The 17,500-nt window shown below is 35.8% G+C and overlaps 1 protein-coding gene across 2 annotated transcripts in view; it reads right to left on the bottom strand.

Moving 5' to 3' along the window:
* Positions 1-17,500, bottom strand: part of Pxn (Peroxidasin) — a 425,335-nt gene that overhangs the window by 190,197 nt on the left and 217,638 nt on the right. For both annotated transcript variants that reach the window (XM_068351797.1, XM_068351798.1), the window contains exons 17-18: positions 13,950-14,183; positions 13,465-13,672 (exon numbers count right to left, since the gene is read on the bottom strand). In XM_068351797.1, the coding sequence (XP_068207898.1) occupies positions 13,465-13,672; positions 13,950-14,183 (442 nt within the window). The remainder of the gene's footprint in view (positions 1-13,464; positions 13,673-13,949; positions 14,184-17,500) is intronic.

The following is a 17,500-nucleotide window of genomic DNA, read 5'->3' as shown; positions in this document are numbered from 1 at the left end:
GCTGCTAAACTTTTCTATCCCCCAATCTTAGTCAATCTATATGACAACTAGATTTGAGGCAATAGACTGAGTGTGTAATCTGGATCCTTATTTCGCTCCATTCGCTTAAGTAAGCATTCCCGAATTATATCATATTACTTAGGTAGATGGCTTGAAATAACATAAGATTCCATTAACAATGTTGGGGTGAACAAAAGTTTCAATTAAACTTAATTGTTTGCATCATATTTCGTTTAGCAACGTGTTCTATTATCTCATCAAAAGTAATTTCAAAAATGTAAAAGTAGGTGCTGTTACAACCTCATTTGACTGATACATGTAATTGGTTATATATTTTTATATGTATCTATTGAACAGATTTATATAGAAATTGTCTCTTATTTTTACACTAACAAATGAGTCCTCCACGTGCATGAGCACTATCCCCACATTCGCTCCAGTCATTAACACACCAGGAAATCGGATGATTTCCCTTCAGTTCATCATACGATACAGCAAGACAAAGGAGGCTACCCTGAAAGTGAGGAATTGTCTCCTTTTCAAACATTATGTACCCTTATTGCTGAGAAATATCCCAATAAGTTGGGTAAAGTAAGTTTAGAAGCTTGTTATTATTATCATTATTATTATTATTATTATTATTATTATTATTATTATTATTATTATTATTGTTGTTGTTGTTATCATTATTACAATTATTATTAGCTAAGATACAACCCTGGTTGTAAAATCAGGATGATATAAGCCAAAGGGCTCTAACAATGAGAATAGCCCAGTCAGGAGAAAAATTAAGGAAAAAAATAAACTACAAGAGAAGTAATGAACAATTAAAATTAAATATTTTAAGAACAGTAACAACATTAAAATAAATCTTCCACATATAAACTACAAAAAAAGACTTATGTCAGCTTATTCAACCTAAAAAGGCCATTCCAAAACTTGGTCACAGATAGATTAAAACTTCTAGAATACTGTTTAGTATTGAGCCGTATAATGAAGAATGCATGACTATTAGAATTAACTGCATACCTACTATCTATTCCAGACCTGATGTGCCATTGTTTATCGGGAATATCTTTGAAGAGCTCCACTATGACGGTCAACCTCATTCTACTGTGTTACCGAAAGTTTGTCATGGGAAATTATATATAGGATCTTAAATTTTAAGTATAATACATGTATGGTCGTTTTTCTGCATCTATTGTTTGATTGTTCATATAAAGTTGTGATGAGATAGATTGGGCAATGGGCATAATTATTCTACTATTAGAAAGTGCCATTATGATAATGTATAATGTATGAAGAGAGAGAGAGAGAATTGGGTGGGTTGTAGGAGGGCGTGGGAGAAGATAGACTGGTAGGTGGATGATTGTGCGAAGGCGATGTGGGGGAGTTGTTGTTGGGTGAACGAGGGACCTGATCAAGGGAGTATTGGTTCTCACTAACTATATTGTAAAATCATATGAGTAAACTTCTAAAGTACTGTATATAAGTTTGAATAACTCCTATTACACTAGATATTATGAAGGAGTGTTGTAACCATTGTATTAGAATGTCACAACTGTCCCTCTAATAGCCTTAAAGACATTCCCAATAGACAATGGCACATCTGGTCTGAAATAGATAGTAGTATTACGAAAGGGATGGAATCTTCTGGGAAGATTTGAATGCAAAGGATGGTCAGAATTATATAAAAAAAAAAAAAAACTTGTGCAACAAGCATAATGAACGAACTGAACGAGTGCCAGAGATTAATATCTAGATCGATTAAGAAATCTAATAGAGTGTAAGTTCCTGTCCAACAAATTAAGTTGAGATTTAGCAGCTGAAGACCCAGCAGGAGAACAATACTGGAAGCAAGGCAGAATGAATGAGTTAAAAATATTCTTCAGAATACATTGACCACTGAAAAGACTTTCACAATAAGCCAATATTTTATGTACAATTGAAGAAGAGCCTGACCGAAGGTGTTTCTCAAAAGTAAATATGCTATCAAGAATCACACCTAAAATTGTAAATGTCAGTCAGAGTTGAAAAATATCAATGCTGCGATCCAGATGTAGAGGAGCCAGAGTCCTCGACCTACTTACAATCATACTTTGAGTTTTGTTAGAGTTCACCTTCATGCCCCATAATTTGCACCATGCACTAATCTTAGCAAGTTCTCTTTTTAGGGATTCAGCAACCACACATCGATATTGAGGAGATGAAATTGATGCCATGTGAGTAGCATCATCTGCATATGCAACGAGCTTGTTTTCTAAGCCAAACCACATATGTGTATATAGTATGAAAAGTAATGGGCCAAGAACACTACTCTGAGGAACACCAGATATCACATTCCCATACTAATTATGGTGTCCATCAACAACAACTCTGTAATCTATTACTTAAAAATTCAATAATGATTGCTAAGAAACGACCCACCCACTCCCGACTGCTTGAGTCTGAAAACAAGGGCAACATGACTAAAATGGTCAACGGCAGCACTTAATTTAAGTCCAATTATATGAAATTCCTGACCACAATCAATGGATATGTGTAAAGCATTGAATATTGTAAGAAGGACATCACATGGCCCAAGGCCTTTACGAAAACCAAATTGCAAACTAGGAAAAAAATTATTACCTCTATCAAACTTATTTAGACAGTTTGCTAAAAGACGTTCAAAAACTTTAGATAATATGGGAGTTGTGGAAATTGGGCAGTATTCTGCTGGACTTGGGATACAACAAACACATTTACATAATGGAGTAACATTACTAATTCTCCAAAAAGTGAAAGAGGAGCCTCTTCTTGCTAGCAGACAAAAAAAAAAAAAAAAAAAAAAAAAAAACAGACAACTTTGGAGGTAAGGAATCTAGTCTTTATAAAGAACAAAGGAAAAGTACCACTTGGGTCTACACCTCCATAAGCATCAAAGTCCATCAACAGAGCTTTAATTTCACGAGACAGAAAAGATAAACTAGTTAGTCTAGCCTCAGGAAAACAGGAATGATGAAAATCAAGTTACTCATGCCTTTCCTTACTGTCAAACACATCAGCCAAAAGGGTTGCCTTTTTGTTTGGACAGTGAGTGATAGAGCCATCTGGTTTAAGTAAAGGCGGAACTGTTATGTTTACACCAAAAAGTGCAGATTTAAAAGTAGTATAACACTTATGTTCCTTGCTTGCACCAGAAATGGTTTCTATTATGGTTTTGTCGTATTCCTTTTAAGAGGAAACATAAACATTCTGAGCAAAAGCTCTTAGATGGGTATAGTTATTCCAAGTCAAATCTGAACAGTTACACTTCCAAATATGATAGGTGTCCTTCTCCTCTAAATAAGCAGGTTTACAATCATGATTGAACCAGGGATTGTCTTTCACTTGGCACTTTAGCATACAAGAATGGATATGCCTATCAATTATGTTGACCAGATTCTCATTAAAAAAAAAAAAGTCTCAATACTTTTCTACAATTGTGACCAATTCAAGTTTGAAATATCACTCACAATGCCTTTCCAGTATGCTTGAGATTTTATAAAAATCTTTCATGAATGTGACAAATAAGGGGCAGGCTGCTCAGTCTTCACGACTAATGTAATTTAGGTATGATCAAATGTCCCAACTGGAGAACCAACCCTACTTATTACATTGCCGGGGAATCAGTGTATACTAGGACCAAGCAGTTACCAGACTTGTGAGTAGCTTCACTTATAATTTGCTCACAGGTAGAGGCAAAGTTTTAGCTTTGTGTTTCTCGCTTAGAATATAATTGACAAGATATTAGTTAGTCTTATGGAGAAACATAAGTGATAAGAAACAGTACACCATGTCTGGTTCTAATTATATCTGCTTCAAATGTAATGAAACAGATGGAGATCGGAAAAAAGGGATAGCATGTGAATGCAAAAGACTCTACCATAAGAGATGTGTCCACATAGTGACAACCATCAGTGATATTGACTGGAATAACCTAGATTGGTTATGCCCTCACTGCGTACGTGATGCCAGATAAAACAATATAGTAATATCAAAATTAAAGGAAGATGCTAACATGAGTAATCTGGCCCTGAACGAACAAGATGCGAAAATAGATGACTTGGAAAACAAACTTGCAGACCTTGGCGCAGATGTAGTAAATTTCACCCAGATCACCGACCTCACTGAGAAAGTCAACATTCTTGCCATGAATATGGAATCAATTAAAGCAGCACTTCAAACATTGATAGACCCAAAACTGGAAAAACCGACATTTGCTGACAAAGTTAAGGAAGAAAATCTGTTGATAATTAAATCAAGAAATACAACAACTAAAATTACTGAAAGAAAATGTGAGGTTGTACAAGCACTTAAAGACATTCCTATAATTAACACCAGATCAACTACAAATGGAAATGTTGTTGTAAACTTTGCAAACAATATGATCAGAGAAGAGGCGGCAAACAAAATTCAGACATTGGTGGCTGACACTGAAACAAGAAAAATCGGAAAACTAAAACCCAAAATAATGATATGCAATGTATACAATGATGAAGATAATGTAGTAAATACTTTGATTCAAAGAAATTGCTGCCTGGACCATATCCAAAATATAGAAGATAAGTGTAGTTCTGAAGAAAAATGCCATGTGTTGAAATGTGATCCTGAAGTTCAGAGGGCTATTCATGATAATGGAGACAAAGTTTCGTTACGATGGGGTATCTATAACATACGTGATAGGTACCACATGATCACCTGCTACTGCTGTCAGAGGTATGGACATTTTGAAAAAGATTGCAAGTCTAAGAATGAAGATAAAGTCTGCGAGAAATGTTCAGGGAGACACTCCACCAGAGAGTGTAATTCGGAAGTGTCAAAGTGTATAAACTGCACAAAGTTAAACAGACCCAATGATCATACAGTAAATTCTAGAGACTGGAATGCTTTTGATTTGGAATTGAAAAGACTAGCGGAAAATACTAATCATGGTTACCAGGGATGTCATAAACTGAGGCTATGTAAATATACAATCTGTAGGTAATACACATTTGAGAACTGATAAACAAGAAATATTTAGATATACTGGCATTATCTGAAGTACGGCTAAATAACTATGACAAGGCAAAGATCACTGAAATGACGCCACCCACACATGCCTTCTTTCACATACCGAGAGAAGGTAGGTCTGGTGGAGGTGCCAGACTCTTTATTCTTAAAAGTTACTCAAATCTCAAAACGTTGAAAAGAAATAGTGTAAAAAGCTTTGAATATATAGGAATAAAATTTACGCCAAAAAATAGAAGAATATCCTTTGTAACAATATATAAACCTCCTAGAACAAACTCTAGTATCTTTTTTGAAGACTTCGGTGCTCTCATTGAGATGATTATCATGGAAAAAAACGAATTAGCTATCTGTGGAGACTTCAATTTTTAGATGGATGATGCATCTAATCCTGACACTTTGGCATTTAGTGAGTTACTAGAATCATATCGACTATTGAATAACGTCGACTGCACAACTACTTTAACTGGTCATACGCTAGACTTAATTATAAGTGATGACAGGAATAATATTGTATCTGATATAAAAGTCGAAGAGAAATATACTGCCTCCCTGGTACACAAACTTATTATGTTTTGTCTACCTCTACATGAAACATGCCTTAGTAAAGAAAATAAGCTTTAGACATAAATCCAATTTTTCTCCTACCGTATTTATTGAAGAAGTTACAAAGAAATTAATGATGCTATCAACATTCTCTGTGATCATGATAACCAACGTCTATTAGGAGTAAGTGTGCTAACTGTCTTATGACCACTTAAAATAAAGTGAGTAAAAGTGAATATGATACCATGTGCCCACCGATGAAAAACACTATAACCGTAAAAGACCAATCTCCTTGGTTTGATAGAGAGACTTTGTTAAAAAAGAGGGAAAAAAGACGTAGAGAAAGAAAGTGGAATACGTTAAAAACTGCAAGTACTTGGGTAGAATACAAAACTGCTGCGTGTCAGTATAACTCCCTACTAAGAAGAAAAAAAGTGAATACTATAAGAGAAAGATCCTCGAAGCAGCAACAGACATAAATAAGTTATATCGTCTCCTGAATGGTATAATGGGAAATGTAAAAGAAAAGAAGTTACCTGATGGATACAGAGACCAAGAACTAGCAAATAATTTTCTAGTATTCTTTAAAAACAAAATTGAAAATACTCATCATCAGATTAATGATACACCAGGCACACAGACAAAATTAATACGATTTAACAACATAACACAAGATGACATCACCAGAATTATCAAGAGAGCAAAGAAAACAAACTGCGCGATTGATCCTATGCCAATATCTGAAGTAATTGGAGAGAGAGACTTTTCTAGTCTAGCCGAAATAATAATGAGAATAGCAAATGCAAGCATTGGTGAATGTTAGTTTCCTAAATCTGAGAAAATGGATATAGTCACACCAGTTCTGAAAAATGCACTGGACTACCAGGAATTAAGCTCATATAGACCTATTTCAAATCTATCCTTTGTCTCAAAGTGCTTGAATATGTGATCAGCCACTTAGAAGTAATAGAAGCTTTGTCTGACAACCAATCTGCTTACAGAAAACTATACTCTACAGAGACAGCCATCTGCTCTGTTGTAAATGATATGCTAAAAATGAGGGATGAAAATAAATGTGGTATTTTAATATTGCTCGATCTCAGTATTGCTTTTGATACAGTTGTGCATGAACTGCTACTAAATGATCTACGGTCCATCGGCGTTGAAGATCAAGCTTTTGAATACATAAAAGACTACTTGGTTGGTAGAAATTACTATGCACAAATTGGAAACTCTTATTCATCATATGAACCCTTAAACAGAGGGGTACCCCAGGGGAGTGTACTTGTCCAAATCTTATTCTACATCTATACTATTGGTCTATCGAAAATGCTACAAAGGCATGGCGTGAAGTTTAAACTATTTGCAGACGACACACAATTTTACTTCTCCATAAATGAAATACATGACACTACTGAAACTCTAAACTGAATCCTTGATAGTGTTGGAGAAATGATGACATTTAAACAACTAAAATTAAATCAGAACAAAACTGAGTTCAAGGTGGTGGGCAAGAGAAAAAGCGTGAGAAACTTAAGTGATATTCAAATGAACATAAATAATGACTCGGTGCCGATATCTAGTAAAGTTCGAGATCTAGGTGTATTTCTTGACTGTAACCTGTCTCTAAATGCACAAATAAATAATGTAATAAAAAGTGCTGGTTATCATCTAAGAAATATTGCTTTTATAAAAAAGTACCTGGAAGAAAATTCTGTTAAGAAACTTATGATAAACTGTGTTATTACCAGGATTGACTACTGCAACTCTATCTACTACAATTTACCAAAAGTCCAACTTAAGAAATTACAAAACATAATAAACAGAGGAGCAAGACTGATAAAAGGTATCCTACTTAGAAAAAAGATCACCCCTATACTAATTGATTTACACTGGCTGCCGATTAAAGTGAGAATTTAATTTAAAATCTGTACAATAACCCACCAAGTTATCAGAACCGGTCGTCCAAAATACTTAAGACAATTGCTACATGTTGCGCAGCCAACAAATCGTGTCGACACGTAAATATTTACAGATGGCTTCAAACTCTTGGCACCTAGATTTATGTCCACTTTGGCTCCAGAGCCTTTAAATATGCGGCCCCGAGTCTATATAATAAGCTCCCACGAAACATTTGAATGACTGCAGACATTAAGGCTTTCAAGAGGAAACTGAAGACTTTCTTATTTCATGAGTCTCTTGACAGTGACGATTCAACAGTAAATGAACAATATGTGACTTGAAAAGATAAATACTGTGAACGAACAAGGTGAAACGACAGTGGAGGTCGTGTAGAGAGTGGGGTTCCCCTGCTATATGGGACTGTAAAAGCAGCCATCAAAGTAAGTAAGTAAAGTTTAAAGGTCTTACACCATGGTGATCGGTAGGAGAAACAGAATTTAACCACTCCATATAGTAAGCATTGCAATCAACAACAAAACAAGAGATGCCTTTCTGCCATCTTCTACCATGATGAGATAATCGAACCTAGCATCATCCATGTCTGGATTCTTCAGGTTGAACGTAAAATAGAAGTTGTTATGACTGTTACCAGCTTTTATTACTTGAATCTCATGGCATTTACATTCGTAGTAGGACTTAAGTGAAGCAGGGTACTCAGTCCTAATATACACTAGCCCTAGGAGGAATAGGCCTCATTCTTCTCTAAATAAGCAGGTTTACAATCATGATTGAACCAGGGATTGTCTTTCACTTGGTACTTTAGCATACGAGAAAGGATATGCCTATCAATTATGTTGACCAGATTTTCATAAAAAAATCAACAGGCTCAATAATTTTCTATAATTGTGACCAATTCAAATTTGAAATATCACTCACCATGCCTTTCCAGTATGCTTGAGATTTTATATAAATCTTTCATGAATGTGAGAAATAAGGGACAGGCTGCTCAGTCCTCACGACTAATGTAATTTAGGCATGATCAAATGTCCCAACTGGAGAACAAATCCTATTTGTTACATTGCCAGGGGAATCAGTGTATACTAGGACCAAGCAGTTACCAGACTTGTGAGTAGCTTCACTTATAATTTGCTCACAGGTAGAGGCAAAGTTTAAAAGTCTTACACCATGGTGATCGGTAGGAGAAACAGAATTAACCACTCCCTATAGTGAGCATTGCAATCAACAACAAAACAAGAGATGTCATTCTGCCATCTTCTACCATGATGAGATAATCGAACCTAGCATCATCCATGTCTGGATTCTTTAGATTGAACGTAAATTAGAAGTTGTTATGACTGTTACCAGCTTTTATTACTTGAATCTCATGGCATTCACATTCGTAGTACGACTTAAGTGAATCAGGGTACTCAGTCCTAATATACACTAGCCCTAGGAGGAATAGGCCTCATTCTTCTCTAAATAAGCAGGTTTACAATCATGATTGAACCAGGGATTGTCTTTCACTTGGTACTTTAGCATACGAGAATGGATATGCCTATCAATTATGTTGACCAGATTTTCATAAAAAAATCAACAGGCTCAATAATTTTCTACAATTGTGACCAATGCAAGTTTGAAATATCACTCACCATGCCTTTCCAGTATGCTTGAGATTTTATATAAATCTTTCATGAATGTGACAAATAAGGGACAGGCTGCTCAGTCCTCACGACTAATGTAATTTAGGCATGATCAAATGTCCCAACTGGAGAACCAATCCTACTTGTTACATTGCCAGGGGAATCAGTGTATACTAGGACCAAGCAGTTACCAGACTTGTGAGTAGCTTCACTTATAATTTGCTCACAGGTAGAGGCAAAGTTTAAAAGTCTTACACCATGGTGATTGGTAGGAGAAACAGAATTTAACCACTCCCTATAGTGAGTATTGCAATCAACAACAAAACAAGAGATGCCTTTCTGCCATCTTCTACCATGATGAGATAATCGAACCTACCATCATCCATATCTGGATTATGTAGATTGAACGTAAATCAGAGGTTGATATGACTTGAATCTCATGACATTCACATTCGTAGTAGGACTTAAATGAAGCAGGGTACTCAGTCCTAATATACACTAGCCCTAGGAGGAATAGGCCTCCTACTTCTCTAAATAAGCAGGTTTGCAATCATGATTGGACCAGGGATTGTCTTTCACTTGGCACTTTAGCATACGAGAAGGGATATGCCTATCAATTATGTTAACCATATTTTCATTAAAAAAAACAATGGTCTCAATACTTTTCTCCAATTGTAACCAATTCAAGTTTGAAATATCACTCACAATGCCTTTCCAGTATGTTTGAGATTTTATATAAATCTTTCATGAATGTGACAAATAAGGGACAGGCTGCTCAGTCTTCATGACTAATGTAATTTAGGCATGATCAAATGTCCCAACTGGAGAACCAACCCTACTTGTTACATTGCTGGGGGAATCAGTGTATACTAGGAGGTGTTTATACCTGTTACCATCTTTTATTACTTGAATCTCATTGCATTCACATTCATAGTAGGACTTAAATGGAGCAGGGTACTCAGTCCTAATATACACTAGCCCTAGGAGGAATAGGCCTCCTTCTTCTCTAAATAAGCAGGTTTGCAGTCATGATTGAACCAGGGATTGTCTTTCACTTGGTACTTTAGCATACGAGAAGGGATATGCCTATCAATTATGTTGACCATATTTTCATTAAAAAAAAGGGCTCAAAACTTTTCTACAATTGTGACCAATTCAAGTTTGAAATATCACTCACAATGCCTTTCCAGTATGTTTGAGATTTTATATAAATCTTTCATGAATGTGACAAATAAGGGACAGGCTGCTCAGTCTTCACGGCTAATGTAATTTAGGCATGATCAAATGTTCCAACTGGAGAACCAACCCTACTTGCTACATTGCCAGGGGAATCAGTGTATACTAGGACCAAGGAGTTACCTGACTTGTGAGTAGCTTCACTTGTAATTTGCTCACAGGTAGAGGCAAAGTTTAAAATTATTACACCATGGCGATTGGTAGGAGAAACAGAATTTAATCACTCCCTATAGTGAGCATTGCAATCAACAACAAAACAAGAGATGCCTTTCTGTCATCTTCTACCATGATGAGATAATCAAACCATGTCTGGATTCTGTAGATTGAACGTAAATTATAAGTTGTTATGACTGTTACCAACTTTTATTACTTGAATCTCATGGCATTCACATTCGTAGTGGGACTTAAGTGAAGCAGGGTACTCAGTCCTAATATACACTAGCCCTAGGAATGGCATCCTATTTCAAAATTATTGGTTTCTTAAAACTTGGATCAAAATAAGCTCAGATGATTGTCTCACTCAAAGAACCAAAGTTTATGAACATGAAGAAATGTCATACTGTCTGGACACAACTGTAAGGTCTCAAATGTTATCATGCGGATCACGAATATTGCAATACAGGAGATGACACTGGCTATGTCTGGGATGTACTGTTCCCAGAATTCACTCAATGTCTCCACACAGGATAAGAATTAAAAGTAATAAAAGAGATTTATCATACTTAAAAGCTAACTAAAGAAAAATGATAACACAAAAATATGTCAAGAAATATATAAAGAGTAACTGATATAACCCATAAAGTAGTGATAAAATGTCGGATAAAATTGGTCAACATGGCGAAGCCGACACACCATGCAAGGGGGATAGCCACTTCAACTGAAGGGGGGGACGGTAAGGATGGTTTTAAAAAGGAATACATGTGAGGAAGATAAAAAAAATATAAGACAAAGACAACCTCTTTATAAACTACCAGGGATCCATGACTCTCATGTTAAGCATGCCCACAAGCCATTTAAAAAACAAGAGACAGAAAAATAAGATAGAGTAGCCTCTTCTAAGGGATAACATCGATATATTGTTGTCTCAGATTAAAAAAGACTAGCAATTTTGGGTTTCATTTCAGCCTTCTATAATGCATTTAGCTAAGATATTTTTATAGGATCCAAAGCATTCTCTATGGTGGTGAGGTTATAATGTACAGGTCATCATGTACAAGGCAGCCTAATGGACTTTCTTCAAGGGTGGTGTCAAAATCAGACTATATCAAAGAAGCAAGTTGGATAATTAAAAAGAAAACAGGGAAGATACATAGCTCAACACTGTAGATGCGAATGGTATAAGCAAATTGATATACTAACTGCAGGCTTCACTAAGCCTAACAGACTCTCCCCCTCCCCCCCCCCCACAAAAAAAGCTCTAAAATTCAGTCATGAATTCAAGGTCTAATGATTAAGATAAATAGATGAGCTTTCAATTGTTTATCTTGTACCCTATATAATACTTCTTTAATATTAGAATACAGCCTTGAGAGTGTCTAAGGTAGTAAACGTGGACATCTAAATACAACAAATTGTGCCACAGTCTCAGGAAGAGTATGTAATCCTAATATTTCAAAATGAACTGCTCTGATAGCATAAAATAATTTCAAAATTAAATTTAAAATATCTCATACTGAATTATATTCAGGTACTTCTGATTTTCATATAAAATGCTATCATAAACCTTCACATATATGGAATTAGAAATGTTGGTTCACAATACTTTAAATCTGGTGAAAATAACAAGGAAATTATATGAATTTTATAAATTCTTTGATTTCTTCCACATGTAATTCTGATACATAATGGTACTCTGTTACATGTAAAATTCTACCATAATTTAGCTTACATACAGTACTTCTATGGGATCCAAACAATTAGCCTTGCATGCTAACAGTGTCTATGGTGATGAAATCATAATATACAAGGCTGCCTAATGGATGTACATCCCGAGCAATGTCAAAATCATTCTCTACCAAAGAAGCAGGTTAGATAATTCAAGAGAAAATAGGGCATTCAAAGAGCTTAATACTACATGTGAACGGTATGAATGACTAAATCAATATACTAACAGCTAAGTATAACAGGCCCACCAAAGCCAATGAATTACAATGGGACATACAAAAAAAATTCCAAATTCATTACCCAAAATAATGACCACAAAACCAGCAGAGGGCAGGAAATTTATGACAAAGCTTAATTAAATGGTTTGAAGTAAGTGCTTGTGCACATGATGTATGGAAAGAGTAGCAAGATAGGAGAGCAATACTCAACACACGGATAAAAGAGTACCACATGACCTGAAACTTCTTCAAAAATAGATTTACAAGTAGTACCTGAAGCACATATATGACTCATGATGTATGGAACGACTAGCAAGATAGGAGAACAATACTTAATCCAAGGATAAAAAAAAATCCCACATGACCTTAGCCAGGTCCATGGTATAATCATTCAAAGACTTACTTCTAAACCAAAAATATAGACTGTTTTAAGAATTCCATTTGCTAGTTCTCAGACATTATTACAAAGGATGTAGCAAACAAAAAACTGACATTGTTATTTTCGAAATGTGTGGAAACTAAAAAAAAAAAAAAAAATTGATAATAAATTCACGTTAGTTCACATTAATGTCATCAAAGGAAATCATCATTATTATTATTAGGTAACTTAACCAAACCACAAAGTCAGGATTCCCTGTTAGGAGTTAGTGCCATCCAGTCATCTCAATTAGCACCTAGCTGCACTCATTTTTTTGCCTTCTACTCTACTTTGTTCTTCTTTTTCGCATCTTCCTATCCAACTGAGTTCTTTCAGTAAAAATAAATCACTAAATAGCCTCCCAGGGGACAGTGCAGGGCCTTCTGTCCCAAATTCATAAATCTAAATCAAATCAGGATGCCCAACTCTCAAAGGGTTTAGAAATGAGTATACAGTATAATAAAAGACTGAAAAAAACCTTGTAAACAAATACAAAATGAAAGAAATTTGGATATTAAATTAAAGAATCATTATTTTTCATATGAGTCACACAGTATTATGAAATTAAAATACTAAAAACAATAAATCATACCTCTGGCAACTAATTCCATCATCAAAACTCTCTGTAGATATCGATGGAAGAGCATGATCAATGTCATGATCCAAGAACTGACCCCATTGCATAAGCATATGTGTACAGTGATGATCAGGGGAAACCTCTTCAGTGCTGATGATGCGAGTGGATACTAATCTTGCACTTGGCTTGAAAAATCCATGATAGCGTTTAGTTTTGGACCATCCTAATTAAGAAGATATGATATACAATTATGACATGTTGATATGCACTAATATAATGCTGTGGTCCATTATTGTTTCAAAAAACGTACAATATTGCATAGTCTACTTTAACTTGCCTTAATAAGTTGCTGGTCATTCTTTTTAACTTTTATCAATTTTAAGTTATAAAAGCTACTTTACTGGCAAAGCATCATCAAATAGTTGAATGATTCTTTTCACTGGATCTGTCTTTAGATCTTATATACACTTCAAACTGATATGAATATAGAAGCCACTGACCAATAGGTGTGTTGAACCCATTTTCATAAATGGGAGGAAGAATACGCCTGAACCCAGTTAAGGATGATCCCCATAATGGGTTCCGCAGATTATTGCACGTGCCATCTATGGTTCTATATTTATTATGAAAGCACATATCATAACAATGGACAGTTCGCCTATGAGACAAGCATCCAGATAAATTTGTCAGGAGTATCAACTTTTCAGGTGAAAGAAGATCTTGATAGTTGTAACCTGTAAAAGAACTTAAGTGAGAGTTACATACTGGCAATAGTACTTTAATTCATTCATCTACTTTATCGTAATACTGCACATAAAAAGATTATTACTGTATTGTTCATCACCACATAAGCAATAAAGTTCTCAGATTGATAGAGGCAATATTAATAAGCAATGAATATGTACGCAGTCCAGTCCTTGATGAAATCCTTTCTAATGATTACAAAAAACAAACAATGGACCATAGAACCAAATGAAACTTCATACAATATAAATAACACAATCAGGTAGTTGGTGGTAAACAGAAATAAAAAGCCTTGAACAATCTAATTTTCTAAATAAAATAATTTATTTACATCCTTCAAAGAAGTGAAAAATTTCTCCACAATAAAAAAAAACTGTCCTTACCAAACCGACGTGGTAGCCACACCATTGAGGAGTAGATAAGTTTTTAGAACATGACTTGATTTCCCCGTCTCCAAACAGATAAACAAACTAATTCTTCATAGTCGTTAGCATAACTTACACGAAAATTCCACTAAAAGTATTTTTCTCATAAGTATTAAAATAGATGTTTGAAATTATATTTATTTTGATAACCTTTAGCCGAAATTCATTGCTCAGTCCCACATTAAAAGTAATGTGGGTTAGTGGTAATTACCATCAATATATAAGATGTCTTCTTCCCTCAAGAAATCTCACCACTAGAGCTGAAGTGCATGTGTGATGTACACCTGTTTTTCTTTGCAAAATTTAGCATTACAAAAGGGTCTATGTAGGTAAAGATCAATGTTCATGCAAGTGAGATCTTCATTTAAAGTAAGGAAAAGAAATGCTACTATACCCAAGAAGGAAATTCTCTACAACTATCCGATAAGAGATTTATCTTCCAGGCAAACTAAATAGCAATCTATTTTTTAAAAGAATTTTAAAAATTACCCTGGTCAAAATTCATATGCACCTAGCAGAAAAAATATACTTTATTGATAGTCGTAGTGTATAGAATAAATCCAATATATCTTACTATTCTAAATAACACAAAATGACAACAGTATTACTCCTTCGTTGAGACGTCTGAAACACCTTATACCAAAAACAAACCTATTTCAAAAACGCTATTCGGGATGAAGATTGCTATGTGTCGTGTCAAGATTTACGTCCCCTGATTTTATACGATATCCTTAAAAGAAATTTTGAGGATATTCGCGCCAGGAGTTAGAATTTTGGAGACCTAAAGGTCAAATCTCTGGGAATATCACTGTAGCCAAATATCCCTTAGAAAGCTACCAATAGGAACCTTCCATCAGGACGACATCGCTTGAGCCCAAGAAATGCACAAGGGTGGTCTCTAAGGCAACAGGGATATTTTGTCCAGGGAAGGAGAAAATCTCGCCTAACTAGGGCCAAGGTATCCTGTCCAATGATGGAGACGAAGCAAACATCAGCAGCCATGGGTCTAGACTGAGAAGGGAACAATGTTCCACAGCAAGTCGACACACTAACAGGCACAAGGGTAAGGGTAAAAGTGGCGTTGATGGGAGACTCAGAAATTGGTGAGGCGGCATGACAGGAAGGCCCTACTGCGATATTAGAACAGAAATAGTATTCTAAGGGGTCTGCTGTGATAGGGCACAGAGGAGAAGTCCTCTCAACCAGGCATAGCCTACCAAAGACTAAGAGGGAAGCCTAAGAATAGTTAAGGCAAAACAAAGGGGTCTACCTGTCACCATTAAAACAGGGGTAAAGCGTTCCAAAGGGTAAACATAAGCAGACACAGAGAATAAGTTCCAGAGACCTGTGCAACTCGCCACACATATAGGCTAAGTAGAAAGTGAAAACACTCACCCTAGGAAAACTGAAAACACTATCCACCTGCCAGAGGGGCATTCAAGACTGCAGCTCCCAGCCGTGACAATCTGACGGCATGGAAGGATAGGAAGCCTAACCAAACCAGAAAGGTTAGGTGATAAAAGGGGATGGTGCATAGTTTAAAATTTATCAGGCATGGCCGTCGGCTAGGGTAGTGAGCTAGCCTAAATCAATGCAGATAAAAAACACACTAAAAACACCAAAAAAAAGAGAGGTAGGCTACCCATAATCATACTACACTGCAAGAGAATAATGTATAACACTATCCAACTGCCAGAGGGGTATTCAAGACTGCAGCTCCTAGCCGTGACAATTTGACGGCATGGAAGGATAGGCAGCCTAACCAAACCAGAAAGGTTAGGTGATAAAAGGGGATGGTGCATAGTTTAAAATTTATCAGGCATGGCCGTCTGCTAGGGTAGTGAGCTAGCCTAAATCAATGCAGATAAAAAACATACTAAACACACCAAAAAAGAGAGGTGGGCTACCCATAATCATACTACACTGTAAGAGAATAATGTATAACATATTACTACAATGATATGACTAAATAACTAAGCATTTCTGAGTGATATGGTAACATGGTGAAATGGTGCCTATCGCATGCCAGCCACAGGACAATAAAAGCATATAGATTTAAAAATACACGGGGTGGAGACGCAAAATTCTTCAACACAAAAAAGAAGGGTACTCAACTTAGTCGATGAGGGTGAAGCCGAAGCATCCATGATAAAAAATCGCTAAAAGAGCTAAAAAAAAGAAAAAAAAAACCAGTCAGAAACTGATACAAGGGAATGGAGCAACAGGAATCGTGCTAGTTGTAGTACATTGAGATCGGGAGTTGGAATGGCTCACTTGCCCATGTATCCCACCCTCAACCTTATCCTTCGAGAGAATGACGGATAACTATGGCTTGTAATTAACACGTCCCTGATTTATACACGATATCTCTTGGTATATTCGTTCCGGAGATCACAACAGGTAAAATTTCTCTGGTATATTACTCGCAGAAATATCTCAAGTAGAAGCTGCCAAGGAGGAATTTCCCTCAGGACGACATGGCTCAAGCCCGAAAATATATGTTTCCTATGTTAAAATACCTATTTTGGATTCGAGCCATGTCGTCCTAATAGAAGTGTACCAAATAATTATCATTCTCAGTTGTAGCCAGAAGAGTTTTAACCCTGTAACTCCATGGATATAAACATACTTCCTACAGCATTGGTAACTATGGTACCGAACAATGAGAGTAAGCGATAAATTTCTTCTTAAGTAGGAACAAAGTAAATCAATAGCACAGTCCCACTGACTGTGAAGAAGAACTTTGTCTCCAGTAGATGAAAAGACCAAAGTCTATGAAAGGAGGGTTAAAAAATCTTGATACACTACTCTTACTTTACATAGATAGCAGGTCCAAAGAAAGGAAACATAAAAAGGAATAGTAGTCTTTTAATGTTTCCGAA

The sequence above is a fragment of the Palaemon carinicauda genome, chromosome 28, assembly GCF_036898095.1.
Source record: "Palaemon carinicauda isolate YSFRI2023 chromosome 28, ASM3689809v2, whole genome shotgun sequence".
Classification (NCBI taxonomy): Eukaryota; Metazoa; Arthropoda; class Malacostraca; order Decapoda; family Palaemonidae; genus Palaemon; species Palaemon carinicauda.
This window is presented reverse-complemented; position numbering and strand designations above follow the sequence as displayed.